Source organism: Armigeres subalbatus, chromosome 3 (genome assembly GCF_024139115.2).
Source record: "Armigeres subalbatus isolate Guangzhou_Male chromosome 3, GZ_Asu_2, whole genome shotgun sequence".
Classification (NCBI taxonomy): domain Eukaryota; kingdom Metazoa; phylum Arthropoda; class Insecta; order Diptera; family Culicidae; genus Armigeres; species Armigeres subalbatus.
The window spans coordinates 330,549,242-330,573,078 of NC_085141.1; the positions used below are offsets into that span (position 1 = coordinate 330,549,242).

The following is a 23,837-nucleotide window of genomic DNA, read 5'->3' on the forward strand; positions in this document are numbered from 1 at the left end:
TCCTCTTTAAAGGATGCTTCTGAGCCTCGTGAAAGAAGCTTCTGAATCTCTTGAAAATATGCTTCCACACCTCTTGATAAAAGGCTTTTGAGTTTCTTGGCTTTTGAACTAATTAAAAGAAAGCTTCCTTTGGGTGCTTCTGAACCTTTTGAAAGTATGCTTTCAACCACTTGGAAGAAGCCGAGCCTCTTAAAGGGAGGCTTCCGATTCACTTGAAAGTAGGCTTTTGAGCCTCTTAAAAAGACCCTTCCTAGCTTTTTGAAAAAGGCTTTCTGCCCTATTCAAAGGAGGCTTCCGAGCCTCTTGAAAGGAGGCTTCCGAGCCTCTTGAAAGGAGGCTTCCGAGCCTCTTGAAAGGAGGCTTCCGAGCCTCTTGGAAGGAGGCTTCCGAGCCTCTTGAAAGGAGGCTTCCGAGCCTCTTGAAAGGAGGCTTCCGAGCCTCTTGAAAGGAGGCTTCCGAGCCTCTTGAAAGGAGGCTTCCGAGCCTCTTGAAAGGAGGCTTCCGAGCCTCTTGAAAGGAGGCTTCCGAGCCGAGGTTAACTGTAGAAAGATGCTTGTAAACCTCTTGCAACGAAGCAACTGAACTTTTCTGAAAAAAGCCTCACAATTCTCAAAACTTTATCAATAAGCTCCGATTAGAATTATAATACGTCCCTCATTATGCATTTTTATCCGAGGTACCCCCTAGGGCCAGCGAAGGTACCCCCAGGGGTACATGTACCCCAGGTTGAGAACCGCTGCCCTAAAGTGCAATTTTGACCTCTCTTATATGCTTTTCTTGTTACATTTTATAATACACGAGAATGGCACCATCTAGGCATCGCTAGGTGGATTATTCTGGTTTCTTTTCAATTTCCACATGAATTTCTATTGAATATCCACGGGACAGTAGAAAATTGATTATGTGCGCACACATGATTTTGAATATTTAAACTCTAGGGAATTCTTGGATGACCAAGAACTTATAGTGTGAACACATCTTACCACCTGTTTATAGCTCCTTTTGTAGATGGGACACAACAAGACACCCTTCAGCAGATTTGCCAAATTGAAGGTTATTTGAAGTTGAACCGTGGTGTAAACGTACCATTCATCAAAAAGTTAATTTATAGCCCTAATATGTAATACCGATTGAACAGATTATATTGATAGATTTTCTCAAAAGTAAAACAACACATCTTGATCAAATTTTCCAGCGCATTTTATTTTCAATTTTTCGATTTCTTTCAATTGGCGATATAGTAGATACAGTTTCATGAGCGAATATAGAATTGCGTACATTTTTGTGTTTTGTTGTTGTCATCTCTGGTCGAACCAGCACCATCAGGTAAACTTCAACACTTCTAACGGCGAGGCCTTTGGCCGAACAATCTTCGCCTCTATTTTTGTATAGTAAAATTTTCAAATTTTCATCTTAGCTAACTTCGGTCACATCGGCGGCTGTTTCTCCTGTGCCGGTGATGACTTAAGATTTTTAGAATAGGAAATTTTCTGCTCTACTGGTTGTTACCCATCTACTTAAGAAAAAAAGGGCACTAGCAGCTCTACCTCGATTTGCTCTTCTACTTATTCGAAAAAATGGTTTGATTATTTACAATTGCTAGCAGTGGCGGAGCGCGATTAAAACCTAAATTAGGACTCTATTTTGCGATTCAAAATTATTGATACTTCAGCTTCTCGGTGCTTTAGCATATTACGCCTCGCTATAGGTGTGGTGGTGTGTTTGTAACTGGAAAGGATGTTGCTTTCATTTAGTAGTTTTACATATCACAGCATTTGATTTTTTTATACTTTCGTCTGTTAAAATTTAATCCTTTGTTCCTATAATTTATCTTAGTATTAGCTTGGCGAGCGTATTGCTAGGCTGTTTTAACTTTGATATTGGATTGACACAATTATGCCAGTGATGTTCAGTTTCGCAAATAAATATAGATTAAGTACGTAAAATAAAGGCAAAAACTTATTTTAGGACCAAACTGGTCATAACATTCGCTAATCTTTCAACTAATGAGCACATTGCATCAAGCGTTAGCGATTTCGGTTTGTATTTCATACACCATATTCCGAGGGCAAATTGATCCCCGCTGGTAAAATTGATCACATGAGTACCTAGTAATTATTGATCATCAAATGAAATATGCTAATAAGAAGTTTTGTTTTGATGCTTGATTCGTGCATTTAAGCTCAAATTCCGATTTTTCATCAACGGGTAATTTTTACCAAATATTCCCATTACATGAACAGATCAAATGAGATAAGCAAGCTAATATGTGTATGGACATATCGATAGTATTTAGCAGATTTGTTTGAAGAACTTCTTTTAAGCTGATCAATTTGCTATCGCTGTTAGTTTATGAAGTAAATTTGATTTTTTGGTGAATCGCAGTTAAGCTTTTTGCTCGTTATCGCATTTCTATCTGTCTGTAGCTGCACTCTACATCTCAATTCAGTTTATAGAATTGATTGATTTGCTATCCTAGGCGCTTTGCGAGTAGAAAATTTTTAAATCCGTTTCAATTTGCATCTCTTATAGGTTTATTCTACTAAATATTCTGTAATTTGGCTTAATTGGATTATATTTTTGAAAACTTTATTTTTAAAAGTGGAAAATTATTATTTTCTTGGGAAAGTCAAGTATCGGTGCTCTTAAAAATTTTACTCATTTGGTACTTATGGAAAAATATGTTACACGTTTGGACCTACAAATTTCAATAAAGCTTACTTTCTGTCCCAATGAACATTATACGAGTCAAGTTACGCGCAGAATCCATCTTTATTTTAGTACTCGTATGGCTTGTCCCATCGACTCAAAATAGTGTTGAGTTCATATTCATATCATAAGTGGTCGTGCGCATTTTGTTGTTTTCTGATGATTTAATTTAATTTAATTTAATTCAAATAATATGTCAATAAAATCTCATATTCAAAATGGTTTGCGTTTGTTATCCAGGCTTCTACTATCCAAAATACGTTACGCTGCAGAACAATGATTTTTCACGTCAGTTCTATTTTGTAAGAATCAACATTATTCTAATTCATTATAGAATATTACCATCAAATAAATTAACGCAGACCATTTTAGATTCATTTTTGAAACAATTTTGCAATTTATGTTCGTATTGTTACATTTTCAGCTATGATATCTTTTCAAGGAGCAATCGTTCAATCAAAATAAAAACTAACCCTGAAAAAAAAACCATCGGAAATGCAGAAATTTCCGATGAAGAAATCAGAATGGAAGCAAATAATTATTAGTTTTTTTTTTCTTAAATACAGTCGACTCCACTCTTCCATAACTCGATATCTCTCACCATATCGATGGTTTTCTCGGTAATTTTCTAAAAATCTAACGAACTGAACATACATCAAAATAGAGGTCTGCTGAGCACTGCGTACCAAAGGTACTTCGTTTACCTAAAGGGCCGATATAGACTCCAATGAGGGATCATTATGGTCCTATAAACTTATCTAACGATTCCAGAAGCTATATGTATGGCATGGTATTTGCGCATTTTCAAACCAGGAGTTTACTTGCATGTAATCTATCTGCGTGACCACTTATCGATTTGTAATATGTACTCAATCTTTTCATTATTTAATTGGATTCGTGCTCTTAAAACTATTCTACAATCCTCTTTTTAAATAAATATTCACTAACTTATTCTTTTAATTAAAATCATGTATAGTTCTTATCATAACCGTTTCGTGATTCAGTTGAAAACATAAATTTGTTGATTTGAATTTTCTGTTTTTCATTTGATGCTGGCATGTAGTTATCCAAAGATTGTTTAGTGTGTTATTCTAGGCAGGTTCAAATTTTCAAAAAAGGCGGCTTAGGTCGTCTAACTCTCTCAATTGGAACATGAGTTACAACCGTGGGTGCTTGATAAAATGTTCCTTTAGAACATTTTATTTCCTGCAAGATGAAATATTCCTTTATCACATAAATTCAATAGCAAACCGCACTTCGTTGCTTTGATAGAAAAGAACATCGACGAAGCGAAATAAACCAATGCAGGTACGCCATAATGATATTATTCGCGGATTGTAAATTGGACTTCCAAGCTGTGATGTAAAATCGCATTGGCATTCATTCGTATATTCTCTTTTTTTTCTACAAATTTTGGACCCTTCTGGCGACAATTTCGTGTATGCCTAATTGAAATCACTGGCGCTGCTAATTTCGTTACTGACTTCAAGAAAATAAGATTGTTTGATTAGTTTTTTAGTCGGAAATAACGATATTTAGATCACATTTTTATTGAAATCAGTTTGGTCAGGCAGGCAAGCGTTACAATGCGTTACACTTCGAAGCATACATCTTAGCTTAGCTTAGATTTGACTGACTACACATATCTATGATTGACCAGAATCAGTAGAATTGCACAAAGAATCAACTGAATGATTGACTGGGACTGTTCGAGGATTCTCAGTGTGCAAGTTTCAGTTGCTCAAATGTTCAAATAATCAATAACGGCGCTGGCCACATCCTTGTAGTAGGTTAGGAAGAGGGAAGGAATATTAGTTGCTGGTTTTTGTTATTTGAAGACCGTGTTTACCTCTGCGTCTCCACAACAACCACATGAAGGACTATCAGGTAGTCGGATCGCTGGAACACTTTGATAAGTGATGCAACCGTGCCATTTTGTTTTAATTGTTTTAACTAACTATTATTCGCCAGCACAAAGCAAAACGAAATAACTACCTGCACACCAACCAGGAACACGATCAAAAGCACATCAATTGATTTACTTCTCGACCGCACAAAGCACAACGATATTGGATCATGCGAAGTGTCTAAGAACCAAGCATGAACCCTCATCACCATGCATGCCCGATGGCATTGTTAGAGGTTCTGGCGCAAGGAACAATTTGTCGGGAGAAAAAATACTTGAACACTTGTGGTTCAGATTAGGTTTAGATTATAGATAGTGGAATATATAGCTGAGCGAAGATAAATCTTCTGTTTCCAAACGAGCATGACGTCACGATTTCAATGAAAATATTATCAATTTCCCACCTTATCGGCCGCGACGATTTGAAATCGTCGCAAAACAAATTGACGCCAAAATCGTCGCCAGCAGAAATGGCCATAAGATCTGTCAAAACAACTGTGAACAAAATTTTATATACTCAATAATCACATTATTTCCCAAAATTGAGCCCTGTTTTTAATGCAGATTGACATTATTTTCTAATAAAACTAACATAATTTTAGAATAAAGATGTTGGCGACGATTTTGATAGTGCCTAAAAAATGGTCGGCGCGTTTTGTTACCAAGGAAACAGACAATATTAAAGGATGTGATGTCATATGCGTCTGGTACACGGTTAAAAAACAAACCCAACTATGCCTTTGCTCATCTATAGATTTTACTATCTATAGCTTTAGGGATTTTCTTTCAGCCTTGGCAGTCTGTAAAAGCAGCAAAAACGAGTTTGCCTTTACATCCGACGGTTTCGGTTTTATATTAAACCTTTTTCAAGGAATAGAGGCTCGCTTTTTTGTTAAAACATAGACATGTTCCATATACGTTCGTCTGGTTAAACAAAATGGCGCCCACCCGGTGCTGCTGTGTCGATAATTTTGGGTTCACTGTGATCGCCACTGAACTGTAATTTTATCTCGAGTGCTGCGATCGGTATTTTTATGTTTTTGTTGTATCGCCTACACTTTCTTCTCGACACCAGAAACACGTAGGTTTCCGAACTTGCCATCGCTTCTGCATACGTTCTTGGCGCCAAACCAATAGTATTGTATCGAGCTGGTGGGACATCGAAATTTGTTCTCTGAGATCATGAGCAATTGGCAGTGCTGCGGCTTGCTCCTCCTGAACGTCCACAACATCGTGGGGATTATCCTCTTCATATTCTTCTACATCTTCTTCACTCTGTTCGCTAAACAAGCCTCTTCTTCATTTTTCCTTTCCGGTCTTTTCCGCTACGTTCTTTGGTTCCTCTTCGAGCTCAAAGAACCGGACGTCACAACTGGACTATCTGTCCAGTACTCGTATCCAAAACGATAAGCTTTGCTGTCCGAAGCATATCTGACGAAATTCATTTTCTTTGCCTTTTCTTCAAACTTCTTCCTTTTCAATTCAATTGTTGATGATGGTAACCGGTTCTGGATGTTCGCTGCGTTATTCACCGCCTAGGCCCAGTATCGTCGAGGTAAGCCTGCATGCAATAGCATGCACAATTCCATTTCATTTAACGTCCTGTTCCTCTTTTCAGCTATCCCGTTCTGTTGATGAGCATAATCAGCAGTGAATTCCAGGCATATCATTTTCTGCATAACATTTACGCAAGGCTTTGCTGGTATACTCGCCACCACGGTCTGAACGGATAACTTTAGGTTTTCCATCGAATTGAATTTCAATGAATCTCACATATTCATGAAATTTATCAGCGATCTCGGACTTCTCCTTCAAGAAATAGACGACCGTGTAACGGCTACGATCGTCAATCACGTAAAATCGGCATCGTCCTGGCGATTTCATCATGGGACCACAAACGTCGCTGTGCAAGATATCCAACACCACCTTCAACTTCTTCTCGGCTACTTGAGGAAACGACGGCCGTGCCATCGTGCCTTCAACGCAACATTCACAAGTTTGTCGGATTCCACAGATCTTGACCTTTATCCCGGAGGCCAAGCTACGTCACCCAACATCGCCAATCACATTCGGATCTTTATGTCCTAGTCTTCAATGTCATACATGCAAACAATCTGCATTATGCTGGTTATCACTCACGAGTTATGATTTTTCTGCCAAGTTCAACCGGTGAATGCCACCTACACGATCTGCCGTTGTAATTACCGACCCATCGTATACCAGACGCGCATACTGCTTTTCGATGTCGGCGGATCACGACACCACCTACCTTGTAATTCTGATTTGTGATTTGACGAAGAAGTGTTACTCGTTGCCCTAGGGTAGTTTTCTCATGGTGCTGCTTCAAAGCTGACCACGTGTCCTCCGCCGTCGCGTTGTCTTGGTACGAATCAGTCCATATTGACTCTCAACCACCATTAAATGGATCGTGGCAAACGTTTGAAAATTTCTCGTCTCCGTTTCTCCAATCGTCCGTTATCGGTTGCGGAGCAGTACCTGGTTCCATGTGATTCCATAGCTGCTCCCTTCGCATCAATGCTTTCACAGAGAACGACCATGCTTGGTAGTTCGTGTTCAATTTGACAATTTTCACCCACTCCATATTTTCGAGAAGGAGATCGGCCGGCTGAAAAACAACAAAGCACCTGGAGTTGACCAACTACCAGGAGAGCTGTTTAAACACGGTGGTGAAGCACTGGCTAGAGCGCTGCACTGGGTGATTACCAAGGTTTGGGAGGATGAGGTTCTGCCGCAGGAGTGGATGGAAGATGTCGTGTGTCCCATCTACAAAAAGGGCGATAAGCTGGATTGTAGCAACTACCGCGCAATCACATTGCTGAACGCCGCCTACAAGGTACTCTCCCAAATTTTATGCCGCCGACTAACACCAATTGCACGAGAGTTCGTGGGGCAGTACCAGGCGGGATTTATGGGTGAACGCTCTACCACAGACCAGGTGTTCGCCATACGTCAGGTATTGCAGAAATGCCGCGAATACAACGTGCCCACACATCATCTATTTATCGACTTCAAAGCCGCATATGATACAATCGATCGGGACCAGCTATGGCAGCTAATGCACGAAAACGGATTTCCGGATAAACTGATGCGGTTGATCAAGGCGACGATGGATCGGGTGATGTGCGTAGTACGAGTTTCAGGGGCATTCTCGAGTCCCTTCGAAACGCGTAGAAGGTTACGGCAAGGTGATGGTCTTTCGTGTCTGCTATTCAACATCGCTTTGGAGGGAGTAATACGAAGGGCAGGGATTGACACGAGTGATACGATTTTTACGAAGTCCGTCCAGTTATTTGGTTTCGCCGACGACATTGATATCATGGCACGTAACTTTGAGAGGATGGAGGAAGCCTACATCAGACTGAAAAGCGAAGCTAAACGGATTGGACTAGTCATCAACACGTCGAAGACGAAGTACATGATAGGAAGAGGCTCACGAGAGGTCAATGTGAGCACCCACCACGAGTTTCTATCGGTGGTGACGAAATCGAGGTGGTTGAAGAATTCGTGAACTTGGGCTCACTGGTGACCGCCGATAACGATACCAGCAGAGAAATTCGGAGGCGCATAGTGGCTGGAAATCGTACGTACTTTGGACTCCGCAAGACGCTCCGATCGAATAGAGTTCGCCGCCGTACCAAACTGACTATCTACAAAACGCTTATAAGACGGGTAGTTCTCTACGGTCACGAGACCGGGACGATGCTCGTGGAGGACCAACGCGCACTGGGTGTTTTTGAAAGGGAAGTGTTGCATACCATCTATGGTGGAGTGCAGATGGCGGACGGTACGTGGAGGAGGCGAATGAAACACGAGTTGCATCAGCTGTTGGGAGAACCATCCATCGTTCACACCGCGAAAATCGGAAGACTGCGGTGAGCCGGGCACGTAGCCAGAATGTCGGACAGTAATCCGGTGAAAATGGTTCTCGACAATGATCCGACGGGAACAAGAAGGCGAGGTGCACAGCGGGCAAGGTGGATCGATCAGGTGGAGGACGATTTGCGGACCCTCCGCAGACTGCGTGGTTGGCGAAGTGCAGCCATGGACCGAGCTGAATGGAGAAGACTTTTATGTGCAGCACAGGCCACTCCGGCCTTAGTCTGATAATAAATAAAATATTTTCGAGAAATTGAAATCTTCACTCTTCAATTTTTCGAGCTTTCAGCTGCGCCCACAACCTGTTCGAGGTTCTGGCGCAAGGAACAATTCGCCAGGAGAAAATATACTTGAACATGGGTGATTCAGATTAGGTTTGAACTACCTAACTAGGGAAAAATACGGCTTTGGCAGGTTTTGTTCTATTATTGGCAGGGGGGTTTTCGTCGACCGAATTTTATGAAATTCGGCCACAATATTCTTTGATATGCAAAGAATGTTTAGGCCAAATTTGAACATAATCAGTCATAAAAAAACCCCCCTGACAATAATAGAACAAAACCTGCCTAAGCCGTCATTCCCCCTAATGAAAATCTTTTTATTTCGGATAACTAGATTATAAAACACGTTGCTAGGGAAATGTGCATAGCAACGGAAATAGATTGTTTGGAATGATGTTGCTACATATATACTTCGTTATTCTTCGAAGCTATTTCGTGACACATATGTACTTTGCATGGTCTCAAATTTGACATAGTTGGTTCTAGCAGGGCGAATAAAAAGGAATTGATTTGAACGAAGTCTACGAAAAGGTACAGTACATGAATTCCAATTTTGCATAGTAAAGCAGGACAATGTGACATTGGAGGAGGTCAGCAATGAAACAGGCTTTGGCCGAACACCAAATATTTCTTTTTTTTATTCGGCAGAACGAATATTCGGCCGAATATACGATCGAATACTTAAGTAATATTCGGCCGAATACATAAAAAATATTCGGCCGAATACATAAAAAATATTTGGCCAAAAAATTTATCTCTTATTCCAAAATATTACCGGTTGTGCAAAATATAGAAGCCTCTTTCAATGGAAATTCGAAGTGGAATGCAATATTTTGTTTAGAATTAGTTTTCGCATTCATATTTACATAATATATATAAGCTACATATATAAAAAACGCCAGAAAAAAGATATTAGTTTTGTTTAATGTAGCCGTTAGAATTTACTTGAAGTTGTTAACATAAAGTTCAAGTTGTTCAGCCATGAGAAATAAATGAAAAAAGCAATTTGAAGTAACTTGTTGAAAACTTTATGTTAACGACTTTAAGTGAATTCTAACGGCTACATTGAACAAAACTAATGTATCAAAAGGCTTTTTCTGTGCATCAATTGAACAAAGAACACAAAAGGCTTTTAGAAATATACAAGTGTCAAAATTTAGGCGCAAAATTGTTTCCTCTACTCCATGTTGTTCTTTTCAAATTTGTGTCCGTCGATTCGATTCTTGAGTTTCGTGTTTTGCTTACACGGTTAGATCAAACAACTCAAAATTAAGTTCGATTCACCTAATCCAGACCGTTGGTGGGGGAAGCCAATTTTGAGTTGAAGGGGTTGAACTCAAAATTAGGTTCGATTGATTGAACCTCGATTTAGGTAGTTTTTTGAACCGCCTATTTTGGGTCGAATTCACCTAATTTTAGGTTCAGTATTTTGTAAAATTTTGAAAAAAGGTTGCTTTTTGGAGAACTAATAAATATCAGGCTAGCAATTACATATATTGAAAAACCAAATTTACCATCTTTATTAGTCGTAATAATTCCCACAATTTCCCTGCCTCCAACATAGTTACATTAATTTGTATTACATTCCGGTTTGTATATCGCGCTGAGTTTCGGTCGGAAAAGATCAAGGATTGGGCACATTCGAGCTTTCCGGGTGATTCTCGAGGTCGCAGAAGGGACTATTCCTCTTGCTGCCGCATGCATTTTCAATGTCTGGATTTGTTGGGGAACAGCCTGGAAAGAACAGAAAAATACAATAGAAAATGATACAAATTATATAAGATAAATCACAAACACTCACGTTTTGGAAATTCAACAAGTTCGTTCTCGTAATTACAGCCATAGACAAAAACGGTCACTATATTGGATGTTCTAGCTCTAAACCGACCTGGAAGAGAACAAAATATTCAACATTATACTATTAATTACATTATCATATAACATCGAAATTCAGAAACAATTATTAACCAACTTACATTTAATTGAAAAAATCCGTATCCTGAAGGAGCTCTGCTAACAAGTCGCCTGACGCTCGCCATCTTGACGACTAGCGCACTCACTTTTTTCATCCAAAATCAAGTTCGATCTACCCAAAAGGAAGTTCAACTTGATTTTGGGTGAATTAAACTTATTATCAGGTTTATTTAAAGTTGTGAATTGTTTGACAAGTATTTATCGTTTTTTTTTCGGACATTATTTTGACTTATACATAGTTTGTTACCTGTTAATAATACGTAAATGGATATATGGTGGCATATGAATAATTGAAAAATACTTATCAAAATATCGAAGTTGCAAACTACTCTAATTTAGGTTGCATGGATATAACCAGAAATTTAAGTTCAAATTACCTAATGGTAAGTTCATGTTTTAACCTAATGTGGAGTTCAAGGCTCGAACTATAATTTTGCGTGAAATCGAACCTGAGTTTGAGTTGTTTGATCTAACCGTGTAGGATAAAATGGCAGAAAATAAACGATCTGTGGTCTGGGAGTTTTTCGTTGAAATAGACGACGGCCATCGTGCTAGATGTGTAGAGTGCAATGCTACGATTTCTCGCGGTGGTACTGGCAAAGCGGCAACAAATTCGGCAATGATAAATCATTTGAAAAAGCATTCCGACGCGTTCCGCATTTACCGAGAAAAAGAAGAAAAGCGTAAGGTCAATAAAACGGTAACAGATCTTTCTCAACCGACTATCCAGCAAAGTTTCTCCGGTAATATCAATTGGGACGATAATTCAGTGGAAGCAAAAGAGATAACCAAATTAATCGCCGAAATGATTGTATTGGATCACCAGCCATTGTCCATGGTTCAGGATCAAGGGTTTTTGCGACTCATGGTGAAACTTCAGCCGAAGTACAAGGTTATTTATAAATAAAAATAAATCTAATTTCAATTATTAAACTCTACTTTTTTGCCATTTAAGGTTCCTAGTATGAAACACTTCAAATCCGTAGTATTACCGACGATGTACGAAAAGTGCAAGAAAGCAATTACACAGAAAAAAATAAAATTGTTTTGCTAAATATGTAGTACTTTACAATTGAAAAGTGCTCTATTTTGATCAAATTAAGAGTAAAATTGTTCATCATAAAAGTTAGATTATCATTCGTAAAGTTTGTTTTGTCAGTTCTGTTTATATATTTGAAAGTTCGTACTTTTACTAATAAAACTGTAGAACTGTCAAATTTCACACGAAAATTCATCAAAAGGTATAACAGACCGGGACACCTCAAGAAAAAATAAATACATATCATTTCAAATTAACATATTTTCAGTTTTGATACATTTCATATCACAAGGTAAAAACACTTTGAAATGTATCAAAATGTGTTCTAATAATTATTGAACTATTGTTTAGCTCTAAACCTGCATGAAGGCATTCGAAATTAGCAACATACTTTTTAATAGTAACATGCAATTCCAGTTATGTCAAATAATCCGAAATAATTTCTCAGGGTGTATTTATCCGCAGTCAGTTAAGTTTAGTCTTCACACTTCGCGCTCCCGTTTTTAAGTTGTTTTAGCCGTCGCGAATCGCATTTATTTGCTAAACAGAAATTTAAAACCCTCAAACATCTCGAGCTAAAATTTCCATTGATGGAATGGAAACTATACAGCAGGTTTGTTCAGTTAAAATTTGATTTATTTTAGTTTTGTGATGAGAATCAACTTTTTTCACAGTACCACTACCGGTGAAAGCTTCATTTAGGACAAGGCGGTTACCCATAAAGAGCAGAACATCACCCTTTGTTGTTTTCATGTACCAGAACTACCAAACAGTTTTCGAAAACGAGAATAAATCGGTCGAAGAATGATTGACCGCCACAGTAATCAACAACCAGTGTTCATAAGAGTGAATGCATCAAAACCAGCTTACAGAGGTCCAGAATTGCATCTAAGCTTTCATGGCCAGAATATGGCCGATCGCGACACCGCGACACGAGCCGTCGCAAATCTATGCTGGCGTTCGGGCCCAAAGAGAACTGTTTCAAAGATGTCAAACACGGAGAAACTGGATACCTCTCGGACTTGAAAGGTAGGTAAAATATTATATTCTAAAAGCATAAAAAGCGGCGATAGCAAAACACGCATTTATTAAATGGACGGTAAACTGATGCGACAATTTTCACTTGCAGATAAGTTGTTTTTTCTGACCTTGTCGGGGCATGGCGCTATGTTCACCGATACCTGCAAGGCGTCCCCTGAAGCCTTGAGGAAGCTGCTACGTATTGTAAAAAGGTTAATATTTAAATAAATGAAATGAAAAGTAAAAAAACATATGAAATTTAATGGAGTAGATAGAAAAGAAAGGGTGAAGTATGGGTTCCGTCTTTTTGAGTAAATGAAGGAGTAAATACAAGATAATTTTTCATTTGAAAATATCGCACTCTATTTTATGAACGGTGTGATCATTTTGATTTGACAGTTCTACAATTTTGTTTTAAATGTTTGAACTTTTAATTTCAGAGCCACGTGAAAGATTTGAACCGTGGCTCTTGCAAAAGTTGCCATACTTTTATTTTGAACATAGACAACTCTCTACGAAAAAGAACCAACGCAACTTTTTGTTTTTACCAATGGTTTTTTTAATTCTAATAACGATTTTTCTTTCTGTGTAGTGACGATTTACAATTGGAAATTGGTTACATCTCGTTCACGACAGATATTTGCTCGTCTCCGAACAACAAAGCTCTGATTAGCTTGACTGCGCATTGATTCGATGAAAGGGCTGACAATATGCAGCACGCCATACTGAATTCAAGTGAATTTCCAGGATCTCACACTGGGGAAAGAATCGGGCTTAAAATTATGGAAATGCTGGGTGACTGAAAAATCGACAGATCGTGTTCATCTGATTTTACGTGACAATGCGGCCAATATGATGAAGGTATTGGATGACGCTGAATTACCAAACGTTGGATGTTTCATTCACACTCTTCAGTTGGTCGTGCTCGAGGGTTTGGAATGCCAAAAGGTCATCAAAGATTCAATTACAAAATTTCAGGAATATTGTAACTCATTTCAATCATTCCGCGTTGACCTGTAATAAATTGCTTGAAATTCAAGAAAAGTATGATTTGCCACAAAGGAAGCTTGTGCAAGACGTTCGTACACGTTGGAATTCTTCGTTTTACATGTTGGAACGCATGCATGACCAAAGACCTGCGGTAACCTACTATGCGGGGGAAGTGTCCACTGTGAAGAATTTGACGGAATATGAATGGAACATCACCAGTCGCCTTCTTGAATTGCTGAGACCTTTCGAAGAAAATTACCCGAATTATAAGCTCTGATGATTCTTGCATTTCCGAAGTGATCCCATATGTTGCAACGCTCAGACTCTTTTTGGAAAAACCTAACAACGATCACAAAGGAATGGAACCTACAAAAGAAACTTTATTGCGAAGTTTGAATACTCGGTTCAAACACATTGTATTCCAACACAGTATTGTGGCTGAGATTTTTGCCCACACTGATGATCATCCAACGGCTAATGAGCCTCCGACAACAAGGAAAGACGCAGATTCTTCATCTGGCTTCTGGAAGTGTTTTGCAGAGATTGGAGCAAGCCAATCGCGAACAACAAATAACTCATCACTTTGCAGCGTCAAGAACGAATTGGAGCAGTACTTATCGGTGAATAATATTGAACGGCAACAAAATCCATTCGCTTGGTGGTCTACAAACAAATTCAAATTTTCAAACGTATTCAAAATTTCCAAGCGGTATCTTTCGGCGCCGGCTAGTACTATCGTGAACGAAAGGTTGTTCTCAACGGAGGGCTTGTTATATGAACAGCATCGAAATCGGCTGCTTCCGGAGAATGGAGAAATGCTCACGTGTATGAAACGAAATTTCAAGTATTTGGAAGCCAATTAATATGTTAAATTTTGTCAATAACTAATGTAAGGACACGCAATAATTACAATAAACATTTAATTTACAAACGACGTCAATTTTTTAATTTTCAAAACATTTCATCTGATATTCGGGTCCGCGACGTTAGGCAGAAGTACGTTAGGCATAAGGACGATAGGCATAAGTACGTTAGGCATAACGGACGATAGGCATAATGTACATTAGGCATAATGGACGTTTGGCATAATTCTACCTTCTTTATGTCATGGGCTGTTCTTTTAGTAATTTTATGCCTAACGTCCATTATGCCTAACGAACATTAGGCCTAATGTCAGATATGCCTAACGTTCATTATGCCTAACGTATTTATGCCTAACGTACTTATGCCTAACGGGGTATACCCCTGATATTCGGCTATTATTCGGCATATTCGGCCGAATATTAACTTTTATTATTCGGCAAACCGAATATTCGGCAAAATTGAAATTTTGCTTTTATTCGGCCGGCCGAATATCCGGTGCATCTCTAGTTAGAAACATTGATCTACTTCAATTTATAAGTACTCATTCTACACCAAAAAATAGGTCATCTTTTTTGAAAATTTGAACACATATCGCGACTGATTTGCGATTTGGGCGTAACTTGTTTTGTAAACAAACATTAGAAGACAAATTCCTGCTAAAGCAAGTATTTCTCGGGTACTTATTCAAAAGGACGTATGTGATTTTGTAAACAAAGATTCAAACGTCGATTTATCCAATCTGATAGCACTCCCACGCAAACCATCACCACATGCAGGTAGGGGAAGCCTTCGGCTACCTATTGGTTGTGTTGGTTTGCGTGGGACTGCCTTCAGATTGGACATATCGACGTTTGAATCTTTGTTTACAAAATCACATACGTCCTTTTGAATAAGTACCCGAGATTTTATGAGAAAAGCGTATGTATCCGGCGGAATATGCTTTCCTTCCTCAGATAAGGGAATTAGTTTTGGAGTAAAATGCTTGTATTCCGAATCGATAAAACAATGTTTGTTTACAAAATAAGTTACGCCCAAATCGCAAATCAGTTCCGATATCTTGTATGCATTTTTCTACTTCTGATCCTTAACGTATGTGCTTGTAATACAATGATGTACGTGTGCCTTCGTACACATATGGTCATCGCGAGTTGTGTGAAAAGTGTAAATAAAATTAGTTTGAATCGATGATTGTATATCCGTATATGAAACCATGTGTGCCCTCCTGCATTTTTTTTGTTTCGATATTTTTTTTCTAGACTACATTGTCGATTTTTTTTAGTTTTCATTTTTCGCCCTTGTATGTGTGTGTTTATGTAGGAAGAAGTTATGGCTATCTCTGCTGTGTCTGGCAGTTGTTCAATATATTTATGATCTTTTTTGTTGTCTAGTCCCGCATTCCTCCAATTTACTTTCGGTAAATAGTGATAACTTATTGCTTTTACTGATGACTCGATAAAAAGGTTGAGCTTGTAAGTATGTACATTGCTGCCTGTTTAGTTATAGTGAAGAATTTTTGCCTCTACTGTTTCATTTTCCTTAAAATTGGCTTTTCCATCGCTTTGACTATGCTTGTATTATATTTAACCAATCTTGGATGCAATTGTACATATCTACTATTTTGTTCTTTACGTTTTGCACAACCATCCCCTGGAAACATACTCTTTCTTAAATATATTAAAGATATAAAAATAATGCTCCGTACCTACTACGCATTGGTCTAATTACTTATTACTTCATATAAAATCGGAATCAATTATTGATTTTCTCTACCATAAAATTAATTCATCTGGATAATAAATCATCGAAAGCAACCGTTCAAATTCGATTCGATTGATTAGCCATCAAACATTTACAACTTAACTTTTTTTTTAATGGTGGTGACCTTGCTGGCGAAGATTCTTCTAGCTCTAGACGAGCACAGCAGCGGCAGAATTTGCTAGGGAAGGAGAGGAAGGCGCTACCGTTAGGATTCTGCTGCCGCTCACTCGTTTCACTGGTCCTAGAAGGTCTGTATGGGCCGGTAGAGACCGGTGTATCCGCACAGGCGGGCGCGAAGAGCCGGTATCAGCAGGGCGGCTGCCGAGAGGTCTTTCAACAGATCGGCACACTCGCAAATCAGCAGATACATCTTGTCCCCACGGGACGATACGCTCTTGTGTAGGGTGATCCTTCGCAAGCCGGCCGTTTTTGGCAAATATCTGAAAATAAAAGGTAGAAAAAAAATTAAATCTAAAAACAATCGCCTTCATGAAATAATAAAGGGTGTAAAATATAAATTGTATCAAATTTATCGCTGTCAGTTTTTCAAAAATTTAAAATAAAAGTGGCGTCAGTCGAAAGGCAACGTCGCGAATTGATTTTGCCCAAGCACCAGGAAAAACCTCATCCCTCTCATCGGAACATCGGAAAGCGACTTGGAATCACAGATAACATATATTTAGGCCATCTACTCAACTGATTTCAGACGCAATACGGACCCAATTGATTAGCATTAGTCGAACGCAGCCAATACGTTTGACAGTCACATTTGGGATCGTTGTGCCATCGCCAGTATCGGATACCAGCCTCAATATCTGTTATCTGTGTTGGAATCATGCAGTCAACGTCGAGTCGTGTGATTAAACGTTACTACGAAACTCTAAGCATCAAACGGAAGGAAAAATGCGGTCAGAATGGATGTTCTATTAGTGATCAGAATCACAAGCGTGTCGTGAAGGAGTTCAAGCGTAATCCTAATGCTACGGTCATGGATTTGGCCATAAAGGTCAATCTATCTAAGTTTTTCCTTCAGAGAGCATAGGACCAGGATGGATTGCATACGTACGACGTGCAGAAGGCTCCAGATCGTGACGAACGGCATTATATCAAATAATACGGGGGGAAAGTCAAGTGCCCTGTTCATCCAGGTGCTGATCGCCTCATTGTCGGCGATGAGACTTGCGTCAATGCGGACTTCCGGCAGCTTCCGGTGCTACTGTTTTTTTACCGCCCAGCACAAGTTTGATGATCCAAGGGATGTGAGCCCCCTCCAACGCATCGGACGGAACTAAGGCCCCCCAAAAAATACTGTGTATGTACCCCTAGGGGTACCTTTGCCGGGCCCAGGGGGTACCTCGGACAAAAATGCATAATGGCGGATTTATTACAATTTTAATCAAAACTCATTGATAAAGTTTTGATCAGTTGTTCTCTATCTGTCGTGTTCGACGCACGCGATTGCAGATAGCTCTGCAGAATTATATTCGCTCGGACGTTTTGGAGTTATTGTTAGTGCACTATCATTGTTCTTTGTTCGCGCGCTTGGTCGTCTGGATTTGTTTGCAAAGATATCCAAACATGATGACGGTTGCAGGGCAAAATGTACACTATGTCCGGGTGTTTGATCTCCATCCGGAAATCACTGACAAAGAACTGTCCTCGGTCTTTGGAAAATATGGAAAAGTGAAAAGTTCCCTGCAGGCTTGGGTCTCGATCACGTGTACACGGGCGTCAGAGGTGTATATATTGACCTTGAAGATGATATTCCGTCATCGATTGAGGTATGCAACAGGAAAGGAAAGGTTTTCTATGATGGACTAAAAAACAAGTGCTTTGTGTGTCAATCGGAAGGACACCGGAAAAATTCCTGTCCAGAAAGATTGAATCGGAGTCAGCAGAAATCATATGCAGGAATAGTTAGAAACCTGGATCAACATCAGAAGCCGGATCCAATAGTTGATGAAATTATTGAATGCGTGGAAGAAGAAATACTCGAGGAGGAGCCTGAACTGGACCTGGAAAATCAGACACCGGAACAACAACATGCGAGAATCGATGACGAGGCTATTTATCGTACATGCGGTATTCCGAATGCTACCCAGTTGGTAACCGAATTCAACGCTGCGATGGAGGAACAAACTCGGAAGTTAGTGGCGAGCCAGCGTCGGGCACAATTCGCTAAATCTGGATCGACGGAGCATCATCTCCCAAGGAAAAGCTCCCGCAAAAGTAAAAAATAAATGATTTTTTTTATGTTTTACTATGTAACAATATGAACGAAATATCGGCTCCGTGAAGTTTTTTTTATAAAGCGCCTGAGCCTATTAAATAAACCAGTAAAAAAAAATAAAGTTTTGATATATGTATATTTTTTTCAGAATTTTGTCTTGTACATAATATGCATGGCGATCAGTAATTCAGAGACTATCAAATCCTGCCCTCCACAACCAGCAGAGTGGACGAAGGACTGTGGGACAAAAGATGAAAAGGGCAGGACGACGAATGAACAAATTTTTCTATGCAATCTACCTAATCGAATTAAAATGTTGAATGTTAATATGCTTCTGAACTAAAATTTTGAGTGTACACGATCGGAAGCCTCAGTTTGAGAGATATGAGGTTTTTTTTGGAAAGCTCGGTTGCTTCGTTGCAAGAGGATTGCAAGCTTCTTTCTACACTTCTCTAAAGTCACCTTCTAAACACCTCGGAGTACTCCTTTTAAAAGGATTGGAAGCCTCCTTTCAAAAGGCTCGAAAAAATACTTTCAAGAAGTTCAGAGGCCTCCTTTCAAGAGGCCCGAAAGCCTTCTTTCAAGATACCCAGAAGCCTCCTTTCAAGAGTCCTAGAAGTCTTCTTTCAAAAGGCCCAGAAGCCTCCTTTCAAGAGGCTCGGAAGCCTCCTTCAGAAAGCTCGGAAGCCTCATTTTAGAAGCCACGGAAGCCTTCTTTCGAGAGGCCTGGAACCCTCCTTTCAAGAGGCCCGAAAGCCTCCTTTCAAGCGATATTTTATTGTCAGCGTTAGTTTTGAGCATTATCACCTTCAGTGATCACCTTCCTTATAATCCGTCAGTCACCTTCCTTATAATCCTGAACTGATTTGCGCTTTTTATCTACCATTTCTTTATTGTATGCCTGAAGTTTGTCTATGTGATGCTTTGCTTTCTGTCGAATTTCAATGAGATCATGATTTTGTGATGAAGCTTGATTATTTTTTACAAATGTTTCTATATTATTATTGTTTCCAACACATAAATTGTTCTGATGTATACCAAATAACAACATACTTGGGAAATTTTTTATTGCTCTGTTGTAAGTATTATTATAAATATATTCAATGTTTGGTAATAAACAATCCCATTTGAGACCAGTATCATTAATCAACTTAGCCAACATTGGAGTAAGGGTTCTGTTTATTCTTTCAGCTTGACCGTTTGCCTCTGGTGTGTACGATGCTGTTTTAATATGTTCTATAAAGCGATCTGAACAACATGTTTTGAAATTATTAGACGTGAAACAACTGCCTCTATCTGATATAATTCTGTTCGGTTTGCTATAATAATTCATATATGAAGTTAAACTTTGTATCACTTCTGCTGTATTTGTTGAACGACAAAGATATAACTTTACAAATTTCGTAAATGCATCAACTATTACTAAAATATACTTGAAATTTTTCGAAGATCGCAACTGAATCGGACCGTAATGATCTATATGAATTGTTTGAAATGGAGTATGACCTTTATCTATTGATTTGAGAAAACCTTCTTTCATTGTGGCCGATGGACTATAAAATATGCAACTCAAACAATTACTCACATATTTTTTTACTATTTTTCTCATACTAGAAAACCAGTAAAATTTTTTGATTTCAGTCATAGTTTTTTTCAATTCCAATATGACCAAGCTTGTCATCACAAATTCGAATTATATTATCAATCCTTGTTTTTGGGACAACTAATAATAACTTACTGTCATCTTTTCTAAATAGTATTCCATTTTTTAACTCAAAATTTGGAAAAGTGTTTGTTTCTAAATGTAATTTGATTTTTCTGACTTTTTCATCTTGTTCTTGTGCAAAAATTACATTTCTTTCGATGTCTTCAGTATCTAGCAAACATACATCTGACGATGACTTATTATTTGGATATATTTTCCTGATATCTTTATCTAAATTACTCATTGATAGTCTGCTTAAAGCATCTACATGCTGCATCCTAGATCCATTTCTATATTCCAAACTGTAGTTGTAGTTCTCCAGAAACAAAGCCCATCGGCTTATCTTAGGGTTAATCTCTTTCTTAGACAAAGTTTGTGCCAAGGCACTGCAATCTGTGAATATTTTGAATTTAATTCCAGACAAATAAACATGAAATCGTTTTATAGAATTTATAACAGCGAGTGTCTCTAATTCAAAACTATGTAACTTGTTCTCATATTCATCTGTTTTCTTGCTAAAGAAGCTTATTGGATGAAAATAACCATTTTTCTGTTTCTGCATCAAAATTGCGCCGAAGCCAAAAGAGCTTGCGTCGCAATGTAATTGTGTTTCGGCATTTGGATCGTAAATTGCCAAAACAGGAGCTGAAAGTAATTTGTTTTTCAATTCTTTGAAAGCATTTATTTCAGAGTCACTAAAAATAAATTCAACATTTTTCTTTAATAAATTATACAACGGCCTAGCGATAGATGCAAAATTCTGAATGAATTTTCTAAAATAACTAGTTAGGCCCAAAAATCTCTGAACATCTTTAGAATTCTTTGGAATCGGAAAACTTGAAATGGATTCAATGTGTGATTTGTTTGGTTTCCTTCCGAATTCGTTTATCGTATAACCTAAATAATCAATTTCAGTGAAACAAAATTTACATTTATTCAAATTTAACTCTAATAAATTTTTACTCAAAATTTCAAAAACTTCTGTCAAAATTTCAAAATGTTCTTCCATGGTTTCAGAAGCAATCAAAATGTCATCAATATAAACAACTAATTTTCCTTCGTCAATGAGCTTTTTGAAAATTTTATTAATAAATCTTTGGAATACAGAAGGTGCATTACACAAACCAAAGGGAACTCGTAAGTATTCATATTGTCCCATGGGAGTAACAAAAGAAGTGTATTTAGTACAATCAGAAGCAACTTTAATTTGATGGAAACCTGATTTCAAATCTAAAATAGAATACACCGATTTGCCTTTCAATTTATCAAAAATATCTTCCATCAATGGTAAAGGATAATTGTCACTATAAGTATCTTTATTTAATTTTCTATAATCCACGCATAACCTTATATCATCATCTTTCTTTGGAATTACTACTATCGGACTAGCAAACGGGGAATCACTTTCTCTAACAATCCCTAATTTAAGTAATTCATCAATTTTTTTATTAACTTTTATTTTATCAGCTTGAGATAACCGTCTAGGTTTAAAATGAAATGGTGCACCAGTTTTCAGTACTATTTTCATTTCGAAATCAATTTCAGGATGCGAAGGTCGTTGATAGTTGAAATAAAATATCTTCATAATATGGTTTAAAGTTGACAAATGATCATCACTAATATTACCTACATTTTTTACACTTTTAGAATCCAAAATCACATTAATGTTTTTTACCTTTTTATCAGCCTCATTTTTTTCACTTCTCAATACTGGATTTCTAAATAAATAAATTTTGCGTTTTTCAATTATCGTTTTCATTGAGGGATCAAAAATCACATATCTTCCAATTATAACATCGTAAGAACTCAACGCCGAGTCAGGAATCACCAAAAAATTAATTCTGAAAAATAAATTTTGAATTTTAACTTTCGTTACTAATCTACCCACAATTTGTAATCTAGTTCCTCCGATACCCTTGAAATTTCTATTTCCATTGTAGGGAAAAATATTCCCATTTTTTGCTAAGCCAAGGCGTATCAGACAAACTGGACTTCCTGTATCAAACAAAGCATTCAATCTAATATTAAAATCAGTCAGTTTTATATCTACCAGTGCCTCTCTGTCTAAGTCGGTTGACCTGTTGTTCAAGTCTTCAACATTTTGGAATACAGCAATACTCGTAGATCTCTCATTTCCTCTTGTTTTTCTGCTACTTGAATTCCATTTGTGTGTAGTTTCGTTAAAAGGGGTCCTATTCTGCTGTCTAGACCTCCGGTAGTTTACAGCGATATGTCCAGGCGTGTTACAATTGTAGCATACAGGAGCGCTTGAAAAATCTCTACGCGGCAATCAAATCGATTGAAAGGCCTTAAGAAGATTCCCGAACGATGAAAATCCACTCATTTTAGCTTGATTCTTCAAATTGCGATCAGGTATGCCTTCAACTACATACTCAATTAGTTCAGCTTCGTGTAGTTTCAGTGGCATTGCTATGTTTCGTTTTTCAACAAAATATTCCAAGAATGTTTCATCTGCTTTCCATTTCCGGAGCTCCAATTTTCGCCTTGTTTCGAAAGTACTCGTAGTCACAGTGAATGTCATGAGGATCAAATTCAATACTTCAGAATATGTTTTCACAAATATATCCGGCTGTGACGATAGCCAGTCTTTTGCGCTATTCTGTAGATGCTTGAACACCATCAACTTCATGACTTCCTCTTCCACGTGAAACGTTTTTCTAGCTTGCTCCACTGTGTTAATGAAGAAATTTGCGTCCTCGTTCAACGATCCAGAAAAAAATGGTAAAAATGCAGACAATTCGTCTAGCTTGATAGAACGGTTCACTTGTATTGAATTTCCGCAATCTTGAATAACAGCTTGTGAAATCCGAGATCCACTTGAAGCGTCATTCACATTTCTAGATTGACTTTGCATGCTGCCATAACTTGTTCCAGAGCTTGGCCCTTCGGACGAATTATTGGTATCTTGAGAAGGAAGGCTTCTTCCGAAATTCTCTTGATCTTCAACATCCGAGCGCAAATTGCTTCTCAAAATCATTTTTCTTTATTCGTATCCCACTTCTGATGTTTAGTAAGAATACGTGTTACTTGTTTTAACGTTTATTGCGGAATTATCATGTAAGTCAGTGTCAGTCAGAATACTAATGTCAAGGCCTACTTATTGGGAGTATCTTAGTAACTAGTAGACAATAATAAATATTAAGTATAATTACTACAAGAAATCTTCTTTCAAGAGGCCCGAAAGCCTCCTTTCAAGCGACCCGGAAGCCTTCTTTCAAAAGGCCCGGATGCCTCTTTTCTAGAGGCCCGGAAGCCTCCTTTCTAGAGGCCCGGAATCCTCCTTTCAAGAGACCCGGAAGTCTACTTTCAAGAGACCCGGAAGCCTCCCTTCAAGAGTCCCAGAAGTCTTCTTTCAAGAGGCCCGGAAGCCTTCTTTCAAAAGGCCCGGAAGCTTACTTTTATGAGGCCCGGAAGCTTACTTTTATGAGGCCCAGAAGCCTCCT

At 38.3% G+C, this 23,837-nt stretch overlaps 2 protein-coding genes across 5 annotated transcripts in view; one reads left to right on the forward strand and one right to left on the reverse strand.

Annotated features, from left to right (window-relative positions):
• The first annotated feature begins 10,598 nt into the window (after positions 1-10,598).
• On the forward strand, positions 10,599-13,515 carry LOC134225653 (zinc finger BED domain-containing protein 4-like). 2 transcript variants are annotated; one of them, XR_009983292.1, is made up of 4 exons: positions 10,599-11,659; positions 11,723-12,419; positions 12,481-12,835; positions 12,936-13,024. XR_009983292.1 is itself a non-coding variant. In XM_062705911.1 (3 exons), the coding sequence occupies exons 1-3, from the start codon at positions 11,255-11,257 to the stop codon at positions 13,513-13,515; spliced, it is 591 nt and encodes a 196-aa protein (XP_062561895.1). In that variant the 5' UTR covers positions 10,599-11,254. The 2 variants fall into 2 exon arrangements, 1 of the variants encoding a protein (XP_062561895.1); XM_062705911.1 differs by lacking the exons at positions 12,481-12,835; positions 12,936-13,024 and adding an exon at positions 13,419-13,515 and having other exon boundaries at positions 11,723-11,811.
• Positions 13,516-16,669: 3,154 nt separating this feature from the next.
• LOC134225652 (uncharacterized) overlaps positions 16,670-23,837 on the reverse strand; it is a 312,634-nt gene continuing 305,466 nt past the window's right edge. For all 3 annotated transcript variants that reach the window (XM_062705909.1, XM_062705910.1, XM_062705908.1), the window contains one exon: positions 16,670-16,878. In XM_062705909.1, the coding sequence (XP_062561893.1) occupies positions 16,680-16,878 (199 nt within the window). In that variant the 3' untranslated portion in view covers positions 16,670-16,679. The remainder of the gene's footprint in view (positions 16,879-23,837) is intronic.

Coding starts and splice junctions, on each gene's coding strand:
- LOC134225653 (XM_062705911.1), top strand. CDS start 11,255: ATGGCAGAAAATAAACGATCTGTGGTCTGGGAGTTTTTCGTTGAAATA. Junction 11,660..11,722: donor AACTTCAGCCGAAGTACAAG/GTTATTTATAAA, acceptor TTGCCATTTAAG/GTTCCTAGTATGAAACACTT. Junction 11,812..13,418: donor ACACAGAAAAAAATAAAATT/GTTTTGCTAAAT, acceptor CTTTCTGTGTAG/TGACGATTTACAATTGGAAA.